The sequence below is a fragment of the Punctularia strigosozonata genome, assembly GCF_000264995.1.
Source record: "Punctularia strigosozonata HHB-11173 SS5 unplaced genomic scaffold PUNSTscaffold_2, whole genome shotgun sequence".
In the NCBI taxonomy this organism is placed as follows: Eukaryota; Fungi; Basidiomycota; class Agaricomycetes; order Corticiales; family Punctulariaceae; genus Punctularia; species Punctularia strigosozonata.
In genome coordinates, this window is record NW_006767434.1 from 192,420 (window position 1) to 214,471 (window position 22,052).

The 22,052-nt window shown below is 56.3% G+C and overlaps 7 protein-coding genes across 7 annotated transcripts; 3 read left to right on the top strand and 4 right to left on the bottom strand.

The window, feature by feature from the left end:
• Positions 1-148: 148 nt before the first annotated feature.
• Positions 149-2,149, top strand: PUNSTDRAFT_140998 (AAA-domain-containing protein; the record flags this gene model as incomplete). The annotated part of the gene is made up of 8 exons (XM_007379678.1): positions 149-332; positions 387-409; positions 467-593; positions 654-707; positions 765-872; positions 932-1,202; positions 1,304-1,460; positions 1,510-2,149. The coding sequence occupies 8 exons, from the start codon at positions 149-151 to the stop codon at positions 2,071-2,073; spliced, it is 1,488 nt and encodes a 495-aa protein (XP_007379740.1). The 3' UTR covers positions 2,074-2,149.
• Positions 2,150-2,229: 80 nt separating this feature from the next.
• PUNSTDRAFT_96866 (uncharacterized protein) lies at positions 2,230-6,575 on the bottom strand. The gene is made up of 2 exons (XM_007379679.1): positions 5,932-6,575; positions 2,230-5,875 (listed from the first exon to the last, which is right to left on the bottom strand). The coding sequence occupies exons 1-2, from the start codon at positions 6,449-6,451 to the stop codon at positions 2,256-2,258; spliced, it is 4,140 nt and encodes a 1,379-aa protein (XP_007379741.1). The 5' UTR covers positions 6,452-6,575; the 3' UTR covers positions 2,230-2,255.
• Positions 6,576-6,667: 92 nt separating this feature from the next.
• On the bottom strand, positions 6,668-7,765 carry PUNSTDRAFT_81368 (cytoplasmic protein). Its single transcript, XM_007379680.1, has 7 exons — positions 7,724-7,765; positions 7,624-7,671; positions 7,393-7,560; positions 7,287-7,339; positions 7,134-7,194; positions 6,929-7,068; positions 6,668-6,862 (listed from the first exon to the last, which is right to left on the bottom strand). Exons 1-7 carry the CDS (start codon positions 7,746-7,748, stop codon positions 6,725-6,727), a joined length of 633 nt encoding a protein of 210 aa, XP_007379742.1. The 5' UTR covers positions 7,749-7,765; the 3' UTR covers positions 6,668-6,724.
• Positions 7,766-8,071: 306 nt separating this feature from the next.
• PUNSTDRAFT_49469 (uncharacterized protein) lies at positions 8,072-10,695 on the top strand. Its single transcript, XM_007379681.1, has 9 exons — positions 8,072-8,230; positions 8,302-8,472; positions 8,538-8,603; positions 8,678-9,208; positions 9,300-9,469; positions 9,525-9,990; positions 10,044-10,193; positions 10,259-10,490; positions 10,550-10,695. The coding sequence occupies exons 1-8, from the start codon at positions 8,087-8,089 to the stop codon at positions 10,367-10,369; spliced, it is 1,809 nt and encodes a 602-aa protein (XP_007379743.1). The 5' UTR covers positions 8,072-8,086; the 3' UTR covers positions 10,370-10,490; positions 10,550-10,695.
• Positions 10,621-12,331, bottom strand: PUNSTDRAFT_110789 (2OG-Fe(II) oxygenase; the record flags this gene model as incomplete). Its single annotated transcript, XM_007379682.1, has 11 exons — positions 10,621-10,635; positions 10,767-10,966; positions 11,015-11,043; positions 11,105-11,254; positions 11,338-11,432; positions 11,485-11,569; positions 11,619-11,757; positions 11,810-11,900; positions 11,964-12,055; positions 12,117-12,211; positions 12,270-12,331. 11 exons carry the CDS (start codon positions 12,329-12,331, stop codon positions 10,621-10,623), a joined length of 1,053 nt encoding a protein of 350 aa, XP_007379744.1.
• Positions 12,332-12,779: 448 nt separating this feature from the next.
• PUNSTDRAFT_61346 (terpenoid synthase) lies at positions 12,780-16,138 on the bottom strand (the record flags this gene model as incomplete). The annotated part of the gene is made up of 3 exons (XM_007379683.1): positions 12,780-13,062; positions 15,462-15,613; positions 15,668-16,138. 3 exons carry the CDS (start codon positions 16,136-16,138, stop codon positions 12,780-12,782), a joined length of 906 nt encoding a protein of 301 aa, XP_007379745.1.
• A 3,372-nt stretch (positions 16,139-19,510) lies between these two features.
• On the top strand, positions 19,511-21,926 carry PUNSTDRAFT_110790 (S-adenosyl-L-methionine-dependent methyltransferase; the record flags this gene model as incomplete). Its single annotated transcript, XM_007379684.1, has 9 exons — positions 19,511-19,757; positions 19,811-19,860; positions 19,922-20,051; positions 20,153-20,341; positions 20,400-20,637; positions 20,701-20,990; positions 21,043-21,140; positions 21,204-21,717; positions 21,784-21,926. The coding sequence occupies 9 exons, from the start codon at positions 19,511-19,513 to the stop codon at positions 21,924-21,926; spliced, it is 1,899 nt and encodes a 632-aa protein (XP_007379746.1).
• Positions 21,927-22,052: the final 126 nt, after the last annotated feature.

Here is a 22,052-nt window from a genome sequence, read left to right on the forward strand (position 1 = left end):
ACTGTCAAGTATAGGATCAGAGCACATTGCCAGCCACTCAGTCCGTGGCTGATGCTCGAGCGCAACCACGTATGATATGAGAGCCAGAATGTCGTCGATTTCTTGGCGCAAGGTGCAGTATGTAGGCTCATCGTGTTCAATGTCCACGATGTGGTCGTCGTGGATGATGGTCGGGAGCAACGTGGAATTAGGCGCCGGCTGCGCCACGCGCCCTGCCCCGCGCTCTCCTCCGGCTTCCACCACCTCCGGTTCGCTTGCTCGACGTTCCGCGATCCCGGGGACACCGCGAACGATGGCGATATCCGCCCAAACCAAGCGGACCATAGTAGACGGTAAGGTGATTCCCCATGCGTATGTTCAGACGCTCACGTTGTCTCCTCCGTTAGTCGCGCTCTTCCTGGCCTCGCAGGTTCGTTCGCGGCCGTGCCCACCCGTTGTCGATACTTACGCATAATGAACATGCAAGGCAGCGCTGTACTACACAGTGCGATGGGTTTTATATCCGTCTGCTGACGTACCGAAGGTGAAGGCGAAGAACCTCGATCTACTCAAGAGCCGCGGAAACGGCAAGCTCAAGCTCGACGAGCACGAGAGTGCGTCGCCATCGCCATTCATCTTTTGAAAGTTCCATACCTGACCCATGGGGCTGGTAGAGATTATTGCGGCGGAGGTTATTCACCCAGACGACATCAACGTTCGGTTCTCTGGTATGGCTACCTACTCCGCCGTCCTCCACGAGCATTCTAGCTAACGTCGTTGGGCAGACATTGGTGGACTGGACCCAATCATATCCTCTCTTCGCGAATCCATCATATACCCCCTTCTCTACCCTCACCTCTTCCCGACCACCTCCCTTCTCTCCGCTCCTAAAGGTACCCGTCCCCGCCGTTCCCTCCACCCCCATCATGGCACTCACCGATTCACCTCACAGGCGTCCTCCTCTTTGGCCCACCCGGGTGCGGCAAGACGATGCTGGCCCGTGCGCTCGCAAAGGAATCTTCAGCGACCTTCATCAACGTCGCCGCCTCCACGCTGTCCTCCAAGTGGTACGGCGAGTCGAACAAGCTCGTCGCCGCCCTCTTCGCGCTCGCGCGAAAGACGCAGCCGGCGATCATCTTCATCGACGAGATTGACAGCTTTCTTCGTGAGCGCTCCCGTGGCGACCACGAGGTGACGGGTATGGTCAAGGCCGAATTCATGACGTGCGTTGTTACCTCCAACCTCCTTCCGTCCCATACATTTGGTTTTGCTCCGCATTTAACTCTCAATTATCATCGATGCTGATGGCGATGTTGGCAAACAGGCTCTGGGACGGCCTCACGTCCGCGACGGACCGCATCGTGGTCCTCGGCGCAACCAACCGCCCGGGCGACATCGACGCCGCCTTCCTCCGCCGCATGCCCAAACGCTTCGGGATCAACCTCCCCGACGCCGACCAACGCGAAAAGATCCTCCGGCTTGTGCGCTCGTCCTTCCCCGTCCCCGTACACCCTCGCTGACACCGGACAGATGCTGCACGACACCCCGCTCGCACCCTCCCTCTCCCTCCGCGCACTCGCCGAGCGCGCAGAGGGCCTTTCCGGCTCGGACCTCAAAGAACTCTGCCGCGCCGCGGCTATGATCGCCGTCCGCGAGCGCATGGCCGCGCTCGAGGCCGAGCTCACCTCACATCCGCACGACGCGCCTTCCTCCTTCGCGCCCACCCACCCCGCCTACTTCGAGGATGCGAAAGCCGCACATCACAACGATAGCAAGGGCGCGGGGGCGAGCGACGAAGCGATTAGGGCGGCGCTGGCGCGCGACGGCGCGGCGGAGTCGTTTGCGGCGCTTCGCCCGCTCACGATGGACGACTTCGTCCGCGCGGGCGAGCAGTTCCTCGCGACGATGTCGAGCGGGGGTACGAACGCGTCTGCGCTGCATTCGGGGGGCGGTGTGGACGACGTGGACGACGTCCCGGCGGCGGCGGATAGGAGTGGGGCGAGTGCGTACGTGGACGCCGAGGATCGGTCAAGGATAGATGACGTGCCGGGGGAGGAGCTTCAAGCTGAGGAGAAGGAGCATGTGTTGGATTGATTATCGTATATAGATCGCTCCGCCGTTGTATGAACGGTTAGATTATTACGCTTTGAATAATGTGCGATAGCACCCCTCACCGCGCTCTTCTTCAAGAGTGACCAGAACACCGAAAAGCGGTCTCTTGCGTCGAATATACTGTACATTATGCTTGTCAGGATCTATGCGGTACTGTATGTCATCTATCCCTCCAACAATGGCGCCACGCGCCCCATCATCTCCTCTCCAGCCACCCGTTTCACGAACTGCAACCTCGCGCGGGCCATCTCGTCTCCCAGCTCTCCAAGGCAGTCCGGGGGGAGGAGAGCCGCGCCCTCGCCCGCCCGCCTTTGTGTGTAGCGCACGACCTCTCGCACCGTCGCATGGTCCGCCTGGCCCAGCACCGCGCGAAGCAGCTTCTCCGCGCGCTCGTCCCCACCTCCCTCCGCCTCTTCCCCGCGCAAGTCGGGCCACACGCTGGCCGATACGTGATGTACCGCAATGAGGCGCAAAAATCCGTCCTCCATCAGTCGCCCGCCGAGAAGCGCACGAAGGTACGCCGCGAGCACCTGCGGGTCGCGCTCAACGGGGTAGAGGAACTCGCGGATGTTCCCTGTCGGAACATCACCCGGTAGCGTGCGTACGGTCCGCAACGCGTGTGCATAGTCGGCCCATAGGAGCCGGCGATAGTCGACCGCGTAGCGCGTGGACAAGGGCGGAAGGAGCAGGCGCGCGAAGAGCGGATGGCCGAAGGAGACGGCGTCGTAGAGCGCGACAAAATCGGTGTAAAACTGGAAGAACGGCACGGCCGGGCCCAGGAAGCGAGCCGCGACAGCCTCCAGCGCATCGTCCTCACCAGCTAGGGCGTTAGAACCGGAGGCGGCGGAGAGCGAGTGCGACGCGAGCACGTCCGTCATGAGTTGGCCCACGGCCGGGTCCCGGTACACCTCTCCGTCTGCATCCTGTGCTTGTTGCCCATGCTCGAGCATGAACACCTTCATGCACCCGAACACGACCTCGTCCCGGCTCGGCGCAAACTGCGGCAACGAATGCTTGAGCAACACAGCGCGCGCCGCGTTGGTGAGCACGAGCACCGCGCGGACGACTTCGACCTCGGACGTGTCCCATGTGCCAGGAAGGGAGCGCATGACGTCGGAGGTACCAGAACGGAGGAGGTGGTCAAGTGGGTGGAACAACCAGTCGCGAGGGAGTGGAAGGCCGACGACAGGCGTCGAAGTCGAGCCTGCGACGCGCCGATGTACCGATCGAGGGAGGCGCAGCGTAGTGGCGAGCCCAATCGACTCCGGTGTCGGCGCTAGTGGGGAAATGTACAGTTCATCAGTGGGCCACCTGCGCGCTGCGGCTACGAGCAGCGGCGCGATCGCCACTACGCCACGCGGTGCCCAGACGGCGGGCGGTGCAGCCCAGCCCTGCGCGCGGGCGAGATCTTCGGTGACGAGGGCAGTCAAGTCCGCGATGATACCCTCCGCTGCGGCTTCATCGCCTGGTAATTGGCGAGCGGCGATCGCCAGCGCCTGTGCAAACCAGACGTCCGATGTGGAGGTGGGCAGCCATCGCGACACGCGGAGGTACATGCTCAGGAGGGCCGATAGCGGCCGCAGGAGCGGGAGAAGGGATGGATGGTCATCGTCCAGGTCGTGGATTCGCGCCCAAATCGGGTGCACAACAACCCTAGCGCATAGACTCGATAGACTGTTGAATGGTAGCGCAAACGGCGGTGCGGAAGGTCGAGGACCATCGTCGCGGCGGGCGGGAAGACAGACCAACCATAACCGAGCTGCGGCGGCGAGCGTGGCGGCGTGTCTTGAGATCTCATCCGCCGCGTCCGTCCATGCGCGCGCGTCCTGGGCGGAATGCAACAGGTGATCAATATGCTCTAGCGCCTTATTCACCACGATAGTCTCTGGGCCCGCCTCAAAACCAATCCGCAGGGCCGCTGCCGCCTCCGTTCGCTCCGTCTCTCCCGCCTTCACCGCGTTCACTCGCGCGCCCTCAAGCCACGCCGCGAGCGCGTTCCACACAGAGCTCCATGTATCCTCTCCGATGGGTGATGCGGATGCGGACAGCGCGGTGTTCAGCTCGAGGAGATCCGCCCCCCAGCCCCATCCTACCACCTGCGACCATCGGAGGTCGTGCGCGGGCGTTGTTCGGTGCGGGTCGCGAGCACACACCATCCACACCTCAAGCGCACGTGCATATGCGGCGACAAGCTGCGCGTCGCCCATGCTAGGATGTCCGGCGAGGAAGAGTACGTGCTGCCCTAGGCGAGCGAGCGGCTCTGCTGCGGTCGCAGTGACGCTGGCGTACAATCCGTAGGATGCGAGCGCGGTGTAAAAGCGGAGGGTGCCTGCTGCCAAGGAGGTGGCAAGGGAAGGACCGTGAGGGGAGGCAGGTGGGAGTACGGCGAGGAAGCGGAGGAGCGCGTCGGCGGGCTCAACGAGCGCGTTCGCGTTTTGGCGGCTGGAGGATGCGAGGATAGTGAGGAGACGCAGAGCGGCGGGATCTGGGGCGTCTTGGGCGGATTCTGAGGATGGTGAACTTGACGATGATGAGAGGGAGTCGGCGAGTAGGAAGACACGCATGAGGTTTGGTACGAGGTTTGGCGTGCTCACAATAGCGGACGCCATCTCGTTCGAGTGCTGCGCGAGACGGTGCAGGACGGCAAGAATTTGGTGGAGCGATGTGCGGGGAAGCTCACCGGCGCCAAGCGCATCCGCAAATCGAGGGAAAATGCGGTCGATCGGGAGCGACGCGAGTATGTCCGATGTCTTCGAGTCAGCCTCGTCTGAGGGAGACGCGGCGGGATCCGAAGGAGGCGAGGGTCGTTGGAGCTCTATTCCCTCAACGTTTGCATGACGAGGCTCCCAGTCGACGATGCATGCCCACATGAGCTCTACTGCCCGCGCGCCGAGCCCACCGCGGGCATCGAGCGCGTCCGTCGCGGCCGACAATATCTGTCCACGAAGCGCTTCTTCCTTTCCGTCCAGTGCACTCATGAGACCGATCTCATCGTCATCCTTCTCTGTTCCCGCCTCCTTCCTGTGTTCCCGACGTCGCCGCATGCGCCCGAGACGACCGACGACGCCCGTCAGGAGGGACAGCATCGCACCACGCTGCGCCCCGACCGTCGAGCGGGTGAGCAGTAGTGCGTCAGCAAGGGTATAGCCGGCGTGGGCGCCCTCAGCGTGGTGATGCAGGCCGAGATGAGTCGGAAGAGTAGCGGTGAGGGCGGGTGCGATTGGCGCGCCGCGCAGATCGAATCGCGGTCCAGCCGCTGTAGAGTCTGCGGCTTCCGTTGAAGGGAGGGTGGAGGTGGAGGTGATCCATTCGAGTGAGGGATCGTGCGCGGGGGCGGAGGGGAAGAATCGCCGGCGAATGTCCTCGGGCGTGCCTTCCTGCGCGTCGCCTTGCGGTCCGGAGGGTGTGGGATCCTGGGCGGAGGCGGGTAAGGCGCGCCCCTTCCATGTGCCAAGGGAGACGGCGTCGGCGTCGTCCGCACTCGGCGGGGGCAACGCCAGTGCGCGTTTGCGAGGCGAGGGCGGCGCGGAGTCGTATACGTGCACGTCGCCGGGCTGAAGGTCGGCGAACCGCAGCTTGCGGTCCGCGCGGCTCGGAGGGCGGGTGAAGCTGCCGCTTCCTCGACGGGAGAGGGCGGAGCGCGTGGGCGACTTAGGGAGTGGGGATAAGGGTGCCGTGGAGTGCGGCGGAGGGGTCGTCGGTCTGCTGGAGGGGGAAGGGTCGGATTTGTCTTGTTCTTGCGTTGGAGCAGATTCGACAACAGTTGCTGGCGCGGCGGATGGCTCTACATATTTCCAATGTCAGGTAGGCGGGTGCAGAGTAGGATGTATGCGCTCGTACTTTCGGTTTGTCCTTGTTCTTGATCCTGAGCTGCCTGCCGCCGCGCCCGCGCTCGGAGAAGGATATCGCCAATGTTCGCGCCAAAGCGTTGCAGAATGTCCTCTACCTCCGCCGCGCGCTCTTCTGTCGACATCTTCAGTACCCGGCGCTCGTTCTCCTCACTGATTTGGTCTCGCCAGTTGCGCTCCTCCTTGCCTTCCACATCGTCTCCATTTCCATCTTTGTCGCTCGCAAGTTTGGTCGGTTCGGATACGAGTCCTGCAGGCTTGACCGGCTGCGAGAGCGTGTGGCTTGGTTTGATGATGGGGACCTGGCGAGAGATCGAAGGGGTTGTAGATGAAGCTTGTCGACGGGCTTGCTCCTCTCGTGCGCGCGCAAAGGCGCTTTTCGACCGGTGTTGGACCGACGGGAAGCCACTTTTGGCTTGACCGGCGTCTCCATCAGCGGCGGCGGGCGCGCGGGGCGCAGATGACGGTTTTCGTTCGAGGACCGAACCAACGAGTGATGGCGATTGGAACATAGCGACGATTTTCGTGTAGTCGGGATATAGTCCGAACACCAGCACAGATTATTTGGGCATACGGGAAAGTCAAATGTAGAGTACAAGAGCAAGTTACTGAGGAAGATTAGCCGAGACAGAAATCTAACCGTTTTGCTGGTGGACGTCGGCCACAAAACGAATGCGCCCTTAGACGCCCGGTAAGCGCGCACATAATCTCATCAGTCGCTGCAATGGCTGGCTATCACTGAGAATATGCATGCAGAACTAAAACATTTGAGAGCAAGAGAGAATCTATATGAAATCCTCTTCAATCGCCCAGCCTGTCTTCTTTGGCTCCTCCTCGTCATCCTCGATATTGTACAGATTGTCGTACGAGCGCGCCGCCTTCTCCGCTTCGCGTTGGCGCGCAAGCTCGAGATCTGCCTTTTTCTGCGTAACGAAGGTCGCGCGTCAGGTCAGAACAACGACAAGCAGAAAGGTAAGAGTGATACGCACCTTGGCGGCGGCTGCAGCGCGGCGCACAGCGCTCTCCGCCTTGAGCCTGTCGACCTTCTCCTGCTCGTGGTCGACTGCTCGCTCGACCTTGGTCTTGTTCAGCCGGTTCACGATCGGATTTTCGCGCTTTGGAATATGCACTGCAATCGTACGCCATCATATATTTGTCAAAGATTACACCCATGGCGGCGCATGATGAACTTACCTCGTTTGACCTTCTTATCGTTGTGGAATGAAACCTGGCCGATCGCCATGTCGCCCGTTTTCTGAGCGCGTGGTCGAGATCAGAAGAGTTAACAGATCAATCCTTGCGAATGAGGTGAGCGTGTCGGCGCTACAAGGCGGAGAAAGGGCGCACCTTAAGGTTGTCGGCTGGGGTGTAGATGATCACGATGTTGTCTTTCTTGTTGCCTGCATCATCTGGGTCAACATCTTATGTTAGAGCATAATCGCGAACAACGTACCTTCAATCGAATTGGCCTTGACGAGTTGCGCACAATCGATGAGCAGCGGCTCGGGGATCGCGTCCCAGGTCATGCCCTCCGGCATGCGCAGGTAGACGTGCGCGGACGAGAGCTTGTCGACGTGAAACCAAACGTCCTGAGGCCATGCGAACTTGATAAGGTCCTCATCTAAGTAGACCAACAGTGTCGTGGTTCATCGTCCGGTGCTGCAGCTGGAGTGTAGCCCCGTACTTTCGTGTTTGTCCTTGCCCATGTAGAGCGTCACCGGCGGATTGTGTACTGGAAATTATGAGTCGCGACACTCTCGTTCAGATCTCTACGATATGATTACCAGCTGAGGTGAAGAAGAGGACCATGTCGAGCCAAGTACTGCGAGTGTCGAGGTCAAGGACAAGAAACGAAGGCGGGCGCTTGTACTCTACAGCTTGCCTCTCGCCACCACCACCGCGCTCATCCTTCCGCTCTTCAAAACTCTGGCTTTCCGATCGTAAACCTGCACGCTCTTCTTTAATTTACCTCTGGGCCGAAACACGACGATTTCTCTGAGCAAGGGAAAGAGGTGCGCCACTCCTACTACACGAAAAATTCTGAACCTCACGCATATACGCGTGCAGCAGAGCCGACCTTTAAGATGCAGCCGATGCCAAACAGGTTGGGACTTGGAATGCGCCCCTCTTTCGGCCAGGGTCCCTCAATGCAGGCTCTCGCAGCGCAACAGCAAATGATGCACCACCCCGGCCAGCCGTTCGTACCGCCCCAGGCGCAGCGGGTCACCAACATGTTCATCGGCTCCATCTCAGCGGGCATCACCGACGCCTTCCTTAATTCGCTCCTCTCTGTGCGTCCCATCATCTACAGAAACGTGGACACGAAGAACGCTCATCCGAAACTCTCTGTGTTTTTCTGTAGGCCTGCGGCCCGATCAAGGCTTTCAAGCGACTCATAACTCCCGCGAACAAGCCGCAAGGGTTCGGTTTCGCCGAATTTGAAGACCCGGACGGTGCTTTGCGCGCGATGGCCCTTCTAAACGGCGTCGAGCTCCCAGCGCTCGAGGACGGCGCCGCGAACAAGAAGTTACTCGTACGTCCCCTTCTCATTACCTCGTGCTCGCGGACACACCCATGCCGGGTTCCGCGTCCTTATAGGTCAAGGCGGATGAGAAGACGAAGATGTTCCTCGACGCGTACAGCGCGCAAAAGATGCGGACAGATGTGCGTGTCCCCACCCTCGTTCCTTTCCTTAGTTTCTCACCGTTCTCACGTGCTCTTCTTCTCCCCTCGCACAGGCCGACGAAGCAAAGATAGCGGAGGCCCGTACGCGGATAGCCTCGCTCGTGCAAGAACTGACGCAGTCCTCCTCCTCGGCCGGTGGTGGTGGCGCAGGCGGTGACGGTGAGCGGTACGTGATCCCGCCGCACCTGCACGACCTGCAGGAGGCGGACCTTCCCGAGACGCAGCGAGGGCTCGTGATCTCCGAGATCGCGCAGTTCCGGGAGCGCGCGGCGCGGCGCGAGCGCGAGAAGGTGCGCGAAGTGCGCGACGCGATGCCTGCCCTTGTCTCGGGCGTTGCGGGCGGGGGTGTGGCGCCGCCGAGTGGACCGAAGCAGCAGCGCGAGTGGGGGCGAGGCGGCGGTGGCTCGGCTGAAGGGCCGGGAAGGGCGGTGGGTGCGGGCCCGCAGAGCTATGATCGACCGGTCGGGTTCGTAGCTGCGGGTGATGATCGGCAGCCCGGGGGCAAGCCGCAAAAATCGGACGAGGAGCTCGAGGCCGAGCGGAGGGAGGCACGGCGGAAAGACGAGGAGAACTCGTTCAGGGACGTGCGTACTCTGCTCTCTACTGCTTTCGCCCTTGCTGTTCTATCACTCTTTGATGTTCCGTATGCTACATTGACTGAATCGTATCCGTTAGCGAGAACGACGCTACGAACCGCGAGAACGCACCAGGATACAAGGCCTCGAGCGTGCGATCGCCCGCGTCCGCGCTGTCGAGGAGGCGGAGAAGCGAGATCGCGCCGAAATGCGCGCGCGGCTCGAAGTATGGGACGACGATGAGAGTGATGAGATGTTCTACACCGATCGGTAAGCCCGCGCTTGCCCCTTGCGATATCACTTTCCCTTACTCATTTTCGCATAGCTCGCGATGGCGCCACCTACGTGCACGCCGGTTGGCGACGGAGGAGGCAGCAGACGCCGAGTCACGGGCGTATGAAGAGCGCGAGACGGAGAACCTGCGGCGCGAGTCGGAAGAGTTCCTCGCGCGGCAGATGGAGGAGATGCAAGCGCTTCAGGAGGAGCAACGCAACGCGGGGATGCTGCTTGACGATGGCGCGCCGGTCAAGCTGAATGTATCCGCCGCGCCCAAGGCAGCCGAAGCCGCGCGCGCGAAACCGGCGCCGGAGAAGAAGGTCGTCCTTGTGGCCGACGAGGACGAGGAGGATGCGGCGGCCAAGCGGCGCAAGGTCGGGCTCGTCAAGCTCGACTTCAGCGCAGCAGAAAGCGGGGAGAAGGCGCGCGAGCGACTGGAGAAGATTCGGCTCGGCGTGCCGAGGGACAAGGAGACGCTTCTCAAGGCCAAGGTGCGGTGGGATGGGCTGTCCGATGTGAGCGACCATTGTCCTCGTCCTTGTTTCTTTCACGCTGAGCGCTGGTATAGATGATGGTCGACCGCAAATTCGAGCCGCTCGTGAAGCGTCTTATGGTTAAGTACCTAGGCGAGCTAGAGGACGACGACCTTGTCATGTTCGTGCTAGAGCATTTGAAGGATCACAAAGGGCCAGCGAAGCTCGTCGAAGGCCTAGAACCGGTGCGGCGTCGTCGTCCGCTCGTTCCAAGCTCGAACCTCTGAACTTTTCCTTCTTATCGTCCTAGGTGCTGGAGGAAGAAGCATCAGAGCTCGTCATCAACGTCTGGAGGCAGGTAATCTTTGAGAGTATGGCATACGGAGAAGGTCTACCCACCGAGAAAATGATGGTAGATTGATTGCATTCCGTGAGTGATCGTAGACGCTATCGTGCTGTACCACGTGTCTCTGTATATCAGGTTGGGCCGACTTGCTATCCAAACTTCGCTCCTGCCAAGCGCTTGCGCTGTTATCTCTCCCGTGAGTGGCTACACCCCTCCCCGTACCAGTGTGCGTTGGCGGACGTCTGTTGGATGTAGTAGTCTCCTGCCGCGATCAGCTAGGACGTTGGCTCCCGCCATTTTGCCTCCGAGACGGTGAGCCCGCACTCTTACTTCGTACTGTACTTCTTTGCCCGTCTGTCACGGCACGTTGATCTCCGGTGGAACATGTTGTACGTATACACATCATAATACATCGTCGTTGAATATTGCGCACGAGTTACTCTCACGAGACCACTACTCCGGTGGGTTTCACCCCGTACGTTTCCTCGAACTTGGATTTGATGTAGTCCCCAGCCAAAATCGTGTTGTACTTGGAGGGCCGCTCCTTTGATACGCAGGAGGGCACCGGTTCCAGCGGAACGTTGTAATCGACGCCGAAAAAGAGTGGGATGGAATACCGCTCGACACCGCTGCGATTGATGGCTCGATGGATTGTCGACTTGAAGACATCGTCTTCGATGAAGTTAGCAAACAGTGATGAAATTTAGGACGCCCGCCCACTTGTCCATCGCGCGAGTTGATCACCTAGACTGTCGTATATCCCATTAGGGGAAAAGACGGGGTAGCTGAAAAAGCGCAGATAATACACACTTGACGACCAAGGTACCCTCGATGGGCGGGGCGTCGATCCACTGGTGCTCTGGGTTCAGCACTTGTAGCGCTTGAATGCCTGGCTGCTGCCATAGAATGGTGAAGCACTGTGAAGGAGCAGGCGAACACTTAATTATGACGTCAGGTCCACTGTCTCAGGACGGACCTCCCAACTCATCGAAACCGAGTCAGCGATCCAGCATGTGAGCTGCAAGCCATACGAGTCAACTTACTCTGTGTGGGCACCAATTCCGATGACGCGATCATCGACGTCGCCGGTCTGGGGAGGGTAGTGTAACACTTTCATCAGCGCTGCTGAGTTTCGGGTCTGTTATATACTCGTCAAGCATTGCAACGCGCAGCTTCGTAAGAGAACACACTTTATCAGAAAAGAAGTCCTTGGGGAGATCCATCGCAATTGCGAGAAGTGGAAACAACAGCTGCCCAAGCCCCACAGCAGCGTGGCTGACGAGTGCCTAGTAAGCTACGGCATTCGCAATTGACAATCACTTACTAATACGTCAGAAGTGACTCACGAAAGTACGGCACCTCTTCCTCAGAAGGCCATACGTTCGCGCCGGCCATCGCACCATCATTTTGCCGCTTTTTATCGTCGACTTTGGGTATCAATTCCTCCCATCCGAATTCGAAACCTAGGATTTATGAGTAAGTAGTGCATTGGGCATTACGCGATAAATAACATACCTTCGTGAAGGTCGCCGCGATTCATCGGATCGTTGTTCGAGGACAAGACGTTGTGGTATCCTTTGAAGTTCTTACTCTTTGCCATGTCAAGCTGTGTCACGAGGGTTCGTCAACGCCCGCTATCCAGTCTCTCAGCCGCGCAATTATGGCATGCCTTCTCTTTCGCCTCGGATGGCAGGGAGAAGAACCTTGACGCGACGCTAAGCGCTTTATCTATGACTTCCTTTGGAATACCATGATTTTTGACTGTACACTCGAGTGGGTGTGTCAGCCTCAATCCACGCAGTAAATCTTGATACGTGGTCACCGTAGAAAAATCCAGCAGACACGCATGCTTCGCGGATATGACTCGCTAGGAGCTTCACCTGGTCAGAATCGGAAGACTTTGCCGCACCAAGATCTCTGTATAAGGTCATGTAACAGGCATTGCGGTACAAGTCAACCATAGGATGCTGCTTACATGACGGGGATATGATCGAAGGCCTCGTTGGCTTTATGATTGGCAGCATCGCCGAGCGACATGTTGCTCGAGTGTGATCTAAGCACCTTTGCAGCTGACTTGAAGCATGTCACAATGTGACTGGTTAACGCTGTTCACTTCCGGCCTCTTCAGCGCTCACCTACGAGAACGAGGTCAAGAGATAAGGAGCTGCTGCGGCTGTGCTGTGGGAAACAGTGCAGGTAGGTACATAGGTAGGTAGATACATTCCCGGCCCTGTCCCAATAGCGGAACAACCGGTTGCCGCACCGCAGGTCAATAGTGAAACGGTGTGTCGGATTTCTACGCCCACTTGCACCATGAATCACCGTGGCGTGCGCGGCTGTTCCTGTTTAGGGTCCTGGTGACGTTAATCTATCTCCCTAACCTACCTACCTCTCCTTGACTCGACGCTTGTGCACCTCACGATGGCACCACCCAAACATTCTAAGGGAAACAGTCTAATTGCAATATAGTAAAAACTACAAATTGTTAAGAAGACAAGACCTCGTCACCCGCGGACACAATTTCGCGCAGCCGGTAACGCTCCGCTGTCATATGAAACTCGATGTACCCATGACTGAACGCATTGTATGCCTCCAGCGCAGGCGGATGTGACTTCAAGAGGTTCTTGACTCTTCTATGTGCTGAAACTGTCTCGCTTGCTATGCGAGAGAGAGAATTCGTTTTGGTGGTCTCGTTGACGGCGGCCAAGAGCGAAATGTGATTCAACTCTTCGCCTGCAAGTGCTTCTTTATAGAATGACAGCACATCACTGCAAGATATGGCATAGTTAGATCACGAGTTGAAAGATCAAGATATACTCGCTTTCCGCTGTTTAAGTAGGTCATTACATCCGGAATAACTTGGATGAATGTTGATAGTGGCATCTCTGGTGGGAATATGAACATTGCGAAGGCCTCTGCCGCACCCGAGAGCACACGCGTGAACAGGGGATAATTAACTGCGCCTGAGCACGTCTGGAAAGGCAAAGAATGTGATCAGTATGAGAATAAGCATTCGCTACAAGTAATCGCTCGCCTGCATGTCCTTTGTATCATGGTCAAGGAGTGGTCCCGTCACGAAGTTCAGGGTCGATGCAACAATGATGTTCGCTTTAGTTGGACTATATCTCTCAGGTATCTCACGTATGAGCTGAGCGAGACAGTCGAGGGTTTGATTCTGCTGCTTCTGATTGAGAAGAAGGCGGCTGACAAAGCCCTCCAGATCTTTCGTGTTGTGGACGAAGGAATCATCAAGATAGAGCAGCAATATGGAGTATACCGCCACTAATACTTGAATATCTTCAGGGCAGTGTCGGTAATCGTGCGTGGCCAATGAGAGCCCGGAACGGATATAAGGCTGGACGCCATCGCTGCCTGTGATTGGACAACGGCGGCGGACGAGATCTTCATGTGTCAGTTGCTCCACGTTGACATTTGCAATGACTTCGGAGCATAAGGGTGACGTTGTGCAGCTCCGATAAAAATCGGAGATGATCTTCTTGACTTCATCAAGGTCAGATATCACCTTTCACTTATAATTAGCAACAGCATTATATCTCGATACAACTGACCTACATTCTGCACAGGTGCAGCCTGAGGGTACATAATCGTCGAATTACCGTCAGAATGATCACTACCCTGACTAAGAGTGACAGATGGTGGAGATGAGATCGATGCCATGTTGACTGTTGAGATTGAGGGGTCTGCAGCTAGGGCTTCTAGTTTGGGTGCTTACCACTGGTGATCAGGAGGTTGTGCTTTTATACAATTCTCAGTGGTTTGCGGCTCAGCCAACAGGAGCTGTACGGCTATGGGACTCCAATCGTCAGCGGGTCTGCAATAGTCTGTAGTGGTGCCTTATGCAGCGTTTATGAGGTACACCAGCAGACGGTGGTATGCCCATGGGGATAACACTGAAGTCCCGTCCAGAGATATGAAATACGAGGGCGTCTTTCAATGACGGACATGAAATCAGGTACCAGACATGCCACTCCGCTCGCATAGAAGACTCTGCGGTATGACGCAGAGCCCGCAATCGGGAAGAGTAGGCGGAGAATGTCTTCAGGGGGTAGGTTTACTTCCCATCTTCTACCTGTGGGAAAACGTCAGATCATGCCGCAAGTCTGAATATCAGCCTCTCCACATCTGGATAATGCTCCGAAGCTACCCAGATGTCCTCGAAGTTATGGGGGAATTCTGTCGTAATGTTCCTCGGCACCCGCTAGCTTTTTTTCAATTACTGTGCAAGCGGAAAGGTTGCATAAAAATCCTCATGTTCTCGTCACAAAACTACGTCAGTGAAGAAGAGACCGGAGCACAATATGACCGGAAACTGCGTTTTTGGGAGCGCAAGGAGCTTTTCTGAAATATAGGAGTGTTATTCTTGCGGAGATGGCCTACCAATCCTCGTTCACCGGCCTTGTAGCAATAACAACAGATCTAATTCATTCCCGATAGGTAAACTGACCATTTAGAGTGACCTGATGACCTGTTATGATACTCTCATGATAGCCGGCGATATCCATGGACCATTGTGCTGTGTTGTATACCTAGGTATGTCGCTAAATAGGGGGATATTCACGTAATGATGACGTACCACACGGCTCTGGAGTACTATACAGGCTGTGCTCATGGACACCTTATCACCATTCCGGACAGGACATCGTAAACATTGGCTCGATTACTCCTGACACATGGTAAGTAGACCTCTGGATTAGAAAGGTGCAGGTTATGCCTTGAAAGCTATATATTGAGAAAGCCTAACAAACAGAGCGCAATACGTTCGGGGACTAATGATAACCGGCACAATATACACGGCATTGTGACAGTCTACACGCCGCCAATTGAGGTCTCAGAAAATGATATCCCCGAGTCGGTAACGCTCCGCGGCCAGGTGGTACTCGATATACCCATGAGTGTATGCCCTGTATGCCTCCAAAGCTGGCGGGTAAGATTGGAGGAGATTCTTGATTCGCAAGTGAGCATCCAGGGTCTCGGATGCCATGCGCGATAACGAATATGTTTTGCTTGTTCCGGTTACGGCGGCCTTCAGTGATATGTGATTTAGTTCCTCCCCTGCAATTGCCTCCTTATAGTATGAGAGAATATCGCTGTTAAGAGGGATGGTAGGTAAGTTATACTTGAATGAATGACAAAATATGCCACCCACTTCCCGTTGTTCAGGAAAATCATGATATCAGGAATAGCTTGGATGATTGTCGGTAGCGGCGTCTCAGGAGGAAATATGAAGAATGCAAATGCTTCAGCTGCGCCAGATAAAACTCGAGAGAACCAAGGATAATTGACAGCGCCAAAAGAAAGCTAAAAGTATGACGAAATGAATAGTAAGCCGATGTCTGTCAGGATGTTGCGTACCGGCATGTTCTTCGTGTCAAAATCCAGGAGAAGTGCGGTCGCAAAATTGAGAGTAGACGCGACCATTATGTTGGCTCTTGTAGCCTCGTACCTTCCGGCTATGTCTCTGATAACCTGCACCAGCGAATCCAAGGTGGGGTTTGTCTGCTTTTGTCCGCATATAAGACGACTATTAAACTCCCGAAGGCCATCGGTGTCCTTGACGAATGTTTCATCCAGATAAAGGAGATGGGTGGTATACACGGCGACAAATGCTTGGATATCCTCCGAGCAGTGCCCAAAGGCGTGGGTCGCCAGAGACACGCCAGTGCGAGTATAAGGTAGAACACCATTATTCCCAGTGAGTGGGCAGCCGCGGCGAACTAGGTCGTCGTACGTCAGCTGCTCCACCTTCGCGTTCGCTATAACGTCCCGAGATAATGGAGACGTCGTGCAGCCTCGACAAAAGGATGCAATGACTTCCCTGACCATATCGATGTCAGGTATCTCCTTTTGTGTTTTAGTCAGGATGTGAGGACGTGTCGTATCAGTAATGAATCTCACATGTGGAGCACACTCGGGTGGGTTATGGACGATATCTGGCACACATCGAGTTGTCGGTACAGACGGATTAAGTGGTGAGACGCTGAGCATGTTTCTCAGTCAAGTAGATGTCGTTCAGCGTAGTAGACAAACAGCTCGTTACTAAATCGCTCTGAGCGATGTTATGCTTTTATAGTGTCTGCATCCTGAAACTTATCTACCCTCAAAGTTCACGATGGCACAAACATTGGTTGCGGCACTTCCCAGTGGGTCTCAGTGCCTTTGTGATTGGACACCCGCACTCACAGAAGCAACGCCTCGCTGCCCATGTTGCGCCCGTCTGGGACTAAAATGTTCTCGGAGCTGACGGTGCTCCGGTGACCAATTGACAGGCGAAGCAAAGAATGGCTTCATGTCGCTGTATATCAGGCACAATCTCGTCTTTACCATTCTAAGCTATACCAACGTAGATCAGGGTGTCCCGGCTCGCAACTAGTGCGAGCCTCTGGGGCCCGGTGGTTCCGGTGTTGGGACGGCCTCGATCGATATTACCTACCTACCTACCAGCGTCGGCGCTTAATGCGGTAGCGTTGTGAACACAGTTTTCACGCTCGAATTTGCTATCGCCGCTATTGTCTGCATGTACGCATCAGGGATCTGATATGCGGATGCTTTGGCACAACTGCAATCTCTCACATTCATATCCGCCATACTGTCAATGACATAGCTTCAAAACCGTCCGTTGGCTGTGCACGGTTTGCCTGAAATAGTAGCGAGCACTCTTCGAAACACAACTCAGCTCACGGGGCGCAATATGGAGCGACCGCGAAGCATGGAGGAACTTGAACGTTGAGTCCGATTGCAAGAATATTTTGACTTCGCATGTACATGTGCACTGAAGTGGCATTCAATCGTTGGTGTGGTCAGAACGAGTATATCTGCCATAATCGTAAAACTAGGTGTCACGGTGGAAGGGAAGTGGAGGCTATTCTAGTTCGATCCCTGAGCGGCAGTGAGAAAGCAGAAATGGCTGATAGCAACTGACGTACTTAGCGCGACTAGACCACCTCGATCTCCCTGGTTCATGCTTGCAGATATGAATGTCTACTGCGTATCATTGTCAGGTTTGTCGCCGCCACGACATTACTACCCAAAATACACTCACAAGTTCTCTGCGTGGAGAAGAAGGAACCGCATTGCCCACAGACCCACTCGCAGACCTTGTTATGTTGCGTCACCTCGTGCCGTAAGAGGTCGTGTCTGCGAGAGAACTGTGCATCCATTCGCTTCAGCACGATAAGTCTATACACTGGAATTGTTACGACGAACCGTCTCTCGGCATTCGCTGCTCATCGAACACCGGAACGTAGTCTGATGCTGTTTGTCGTGAGTATTCATGTGCACCCGCCGCGTATACTCTGTGATAGTCCCGTCATTTGGTGCGCGGGCCAGGAGAATGCGCACAGTGCTTACCGGATGTGAAAGTCCGTTCGCAAGACGGCTGCAGACACCGAAATCTGTGCCGTCTCTTCGTCACCCGTTTCGCCAGCCGCCGAGGTTGAGAAGACTCTGATATGGCATCCGACGCAGTATGAAGGCAGGCTGAAGACGGCTCATCGACGTCTTGAGCCGTGGGCTCGAGGGGAAGCATTGATATTTCCTGCAACAGTTGATCGGAGAAGACAGGTCGAGTTGAATAGATGGGATTCCATAGGCCATCAGCATGGCCTATCTGAGAATCTGAGATGTTGCCTTGAAGGTAGCTGTTCGAATTCCCGAATGCAGATGTGTCGCTGGCGACGTCGTACAAGTCTTGAAAACAGTTCAGAGTGTCTGTCTGCAGGGGATCGAGCCCGGGCATTCCAAGCAAAGGGCGGCAGCCGTAGGGGTAGAAGTCTAGAAGTGGCAGTAATATGTTGAGTTACGCGATGTACGGTTGCCATCAGGAGGCAACCGACTTACCTCCTTCCAGCGAGGCGTTTGCATTTGACGCAAACATTGTTAACTCGGAGTGATCGGAGCTCAAAGAAAAGGTGATGATCGTTTTATTGATATCGAATCCCGACCGAGGCTGGAGAGTCGGTTCGAGATCGCACTTGAGCCGCCTCGACTGCTCGTCGTACCGCACGATAACATCGTATCGTTTGAGCCATTCGAAGGGGAAACTGAACACCATGGCATATATCCAGTACCAGACAACATGCAGAGGCCAACTTATACAGACCGGAGTCTTTATCCAGGTCCACCAGTTTGCAAGAAATTTGTTCGGCGTCAATGGAGCCCCGGACGACTGAAGTCTGAGAGCCAACTTTGAGAAGAAGAGAATCGGTGCATGTCTCCCACCGTCTATACATGACACCGCGGAGAGCCTAGGCACGTTTCTTCCGAGACCATCGGAGGCTAAGGGTCAGCTCATAACAGGGGGTTACGGCGGGAGAATTGTCGGATTCAACGCCTGGAGAATGGCCCGGTTACTTACATCCTCAAGAAACCACCAGTCGACGTTGAAGTTTTGGTGTTGCGGGTTCGTTGCTGCCGGTCCGCATCCCGTGCCAGACGGCTCCATATCGTTATAAGACATCAGAGAAGGCTGAACCGAGATGATAAGGGAATCCTATGCCAAATCAGCACTGCGAGCTCCATGGGCGTTCCATGAATGACGGCAGTGGGTGAAGGTCTGCCGTACGTTGGTTCGTAATTGAACGCACGGGCACCGCGGAGCACGGACGACGTTCTCGCATGCAAAAACTCGCAGGAGCGTATCGGCAGACCCAGGCATCTCGCACAGCTTGGGCGCCCAGGTGCACTGAGCATAGGGGGCGTCAGGGTGAAGCTTTCGCGAATATGCACGTTGTATGCGTATCTGGCACGCCTTCGGAAGGAGTGGGTAGTACGTATCGTCAAGAAGCTATCGTGATGCATAAGTGGCGTTCAAACTCGGAAGTCCAGGTGTTTGGGCGCCGTGCTCGATGTACCGGGCGGCAGTGTTTACGGCATGTAAAACGCATGCAACATGCGCCGAGAGCTTCTTGAAGAAATCAGTTCTCGGTAGCAATCATACGCGCAAGCTATAGTTATGGCCTGAGCTATCGCGAAACCCGCGACGGCAAGCAAGCTGCAAGCAGAAGGTGGCCGTCCAAGTCGAGGGGAGAACCCGGGAAGTCCGGGGTAAATCCGAAAGGAGATCTCCCACGGGCTCGTAGATTCTCACACTTGCAATCCGATGATTTCATCTGATGTTTCGCATTACACAGGGGCTTGACTGGGTCTTGACGCTCTTCATCGCGTTTCCATCTTTCGAGCGATCGCATACGCAAAAAAATGAGCGTGAAACTACCTGCAACTGCCTTGGACACAGCGAGTCAAGACCCGGAGGTCGACGCGCTCTCTACTTCATCCTCGGAGGACGACGAGGACGAAAACTTCAGCGATTGGGTGGACGAGGAGGCGGACAGGGTTCCTTGTCAATCCCTGTTCGACGACACGAAATTCCCATCCTCGAAAGAAGCTCTGGCGTATGACTCCAAGACGCACGGATTTGATCTAGACGCGACGTGCAAGACGCTGTGTATGTCATGCTTCCACGTTCGTCGCAGCAGCTTTTTGACATCATGCGCACAGCGCTGGATACTTATCAAAGGATCCGACTGATAAACTACATCAGAAAAGAAGTGAGAAGTCGCATCCGTCTTCTTCCTCGATTCCACACCTTATTCATGCCGCAGTGTCCAGAAACCTGCTCCTTCCAGTCTCAAGCTCGACGGCTCCGAATCGTTCTTAGCTTCGGACGACTACATCAAACCAGTTCTCGAAGACGATCCGTTGCTGCGTAAGTGGAGTGATCAGCATCGTTCATATGCTCGCAGCTCAAGGATGTGCTCGCAGTTCAAACCGATGACTGGTCGGAGGATGAAGATGACGAGCCTTTCGCTCAAACGTCAACAGCCTCCGATCTCAACCAAGCCTCGAGGAAGATACGGGCCTTGGAGCGCAAACTTGTCCAAGCTAAGCAGGACCTTGCCGACTACCGGGCCTTCGTGGGTGAACGACTCGAAGTCGGTCGTATCATCGAGGCCGTATCAGAGCCCTCCGATGTCGGACCTGCACCACGCGACGACGACTCTCACTACTTTGAGAGCTATGGCGAGAACGGCAAGTCGTAGAATCACGACAGCCCCGGTTCATCGTTCATATAACGCTGCATCTGCAGATATACACGCTGTCATGATCCAGGACCGCGTCCGCACATCGACCTACGCGTCCTTCATCATGAAGACACCGTCTGTCTTCCAGGACGCTGTTGTGCTGGACGTTGGATGTGGGACGGGCATCTTGTCGCTCTTCGCTGCCCGCTCCGGCGCGAAGCACGTGTACGCCGTCGACGCAAGCCCCGTTGCTGAGAAAGCCAAAAAGATCGTTGAAGCCAACGATCTCTCAGACGTCATCACGTACGCAGCCTTTCGTTTCACCTTGAATTTGGTGTATGCTGACCTACAAGCCAATTTCTCCAGGGTGATCCGGGGCAAAATCGAGGATATTACCCTCCCCGTCGAGCACGTGGACGTCATCATTTCCGAATGGATGGGCTACGCGCTCCTCTACGAGAGCATGCTCGACTCTGTCTTGGTTGCTCGCGATCGTTTCCTTAAGCCAAAACCAGCAGATCCCACACCGGAAGCCGGGGACGAGGTAGAAAGCCGTGGCGGCATTCTGGCGCCGAGCCAGTGCAAGATGATGCTGAGCCTGTGCACAGCCTCGGATGTCTACAAGGAGCGCATCGGGTTCTGGAACGATGTCTATGGTAACGCGTACATTCTCCTGTTCTGCTGCAGTCATTGACGATGCCTGTCCAGGCTTCGACCTGAGCGCCATGGCGAGAGAAGTGTGCGACGAGGCCATCGTCGACGTCGTCCCGGAAGAGAGCCTCGTGAGCGAGCCCTACACCATCAAGGTAAAGATCGCATCATTCTCTCTCTCCAGTCGTCGCCCCGTCACTACTCACGTTCGTTCGCAGGACATCTACCTCGGCAACGCCACCCCGCGCTCGCTCGACTTCACGTCCTCCTTCAAGCTCACCTCCACCGCCGAGCGGCGCACGAAAGCGCACGCCTTCCTGCTCTACTTCGACACCTTCTTCGCCGCCGACGGCGCGCCCGTGCCCGAGTCGACCGCGGTCCAGCTCGTCAAGGACGGCGACGTGCGCCTCGCGGAGGTCTGGCCCGTCGGCGCCGCGCATCGCCGCGAGAGCCTGCACCGCGCGCAGAGTCTCCACCGGGACCGGTCGCAGTCGCGCGAGGCGCGCCCGGGCGGGATGAGCCGCAAGCCGAGTTTGAAGGCGGCGAAAGGCGCGGAGGAGGAGACGGAGACGGGGGCGCGGGCGCGGCTGCCGCCGAGGAGGAGCGCGAGCTTTGGCGAGGCGCTGAAGGCGCACGAGACGGTGACGAGCTTTAGCACCGGGCCACGCAGCGTCCCGACGCACTGGAAGCAGACGGTCTTTATGCTCCGGGAGCCGATCGTCGTTGAAGAAGGTAACGGCGACGTTCAGGTTGAGAATATAAGTAGGACAGGATGGCTGACACGGGGGTGTTTTGCAGGTACCGAGGTCCATGGCAAGTTTTACTGCCGGAAGGCCCCGAACAACTCGCGGGAGCTGGAGGTCGAGATTCACTACGCCGTGACTGCCCCCGGAGCGCCGCCCGCGACGGAGATGGTGGCGCAGATGTTCAAAGTGCGGTGATTCGGGGAATGAGCAAGGAAATGGAAGGGACCGGGAGGTTTTCGCAAACTGAAGAAGAAGAGCCTGTATCGCATATGTTACATTCAATACATGTATACATTAACACCATATTCCATCCGGGTCCCT

What these genes read in the sequence shown, in the direction of transcription:
- PUNSTDRAFT_81368 (XM_007379680.1), bottom strand. Translation starts at nt 7,748, where the DNA reads ATGGTCCTCTTCTTCACCTCAGCTG. An exon ending in CCTCTTCTTCACCTCAGCTG is followed by an intron (nt 7,672 to 7,723) that starts GTAATCATATCG and finishes CATAATTTCCAG; the next exon opens with TACACAATCCGCCGGTGACG. An exon ending in CAAGGCCAATTCGATTGAAG is followed by an intron (nt 7,340 to 7,392) that starts GTACGTTGTTCG and finishes CAGATGATGCAG; the next exon opens with GCAACAAGAAAGACAACATC.
- PUNSTDRAFT_49469 (XM_007379681.1), top strand. Translation starts at nt 8,087, where the DNA reads ATGCAGGCTCTCGCAGCGCAACAGCAAATGATGCACCACCCCGGCCAG. An exon ending in TCCTTAATTCGCTCCTCTCT is followed by an intron (nt 8,231 to 8,301) that starts GTGCGTCCCATC and finishes GTTTTTCTGTAG; the next exon opens with GCCTGCGGCCCGATCAAGGC. An exon ending in TCGTCGAAGGCCTAGAACCG is followed by an intron (nt 10,194 to 10,258) that starts GTGCGGCGTCGT and finishes TTATCGTCCTAG; the next exon opens with GTGCTGGAGGAAGAAGCATC.
- PUNSTDRAFT_96866 (XM_007379679.1), bottom strand. Translation starts at nt 6,451, where the DNA reads ATGTTCCAATCGCCATCACTCGTTGGTTCGGTCCTCGAACGAAAACCG. An exon ending in AGAACAAGGACAAACCGAAA is followed by an intron (nt 5,876 to 5,931) that starts GTACGAGCGCAT and finishes GGAAATATGTAG; the next exon opens with AGCCATCCGCCGCGCCAGCA.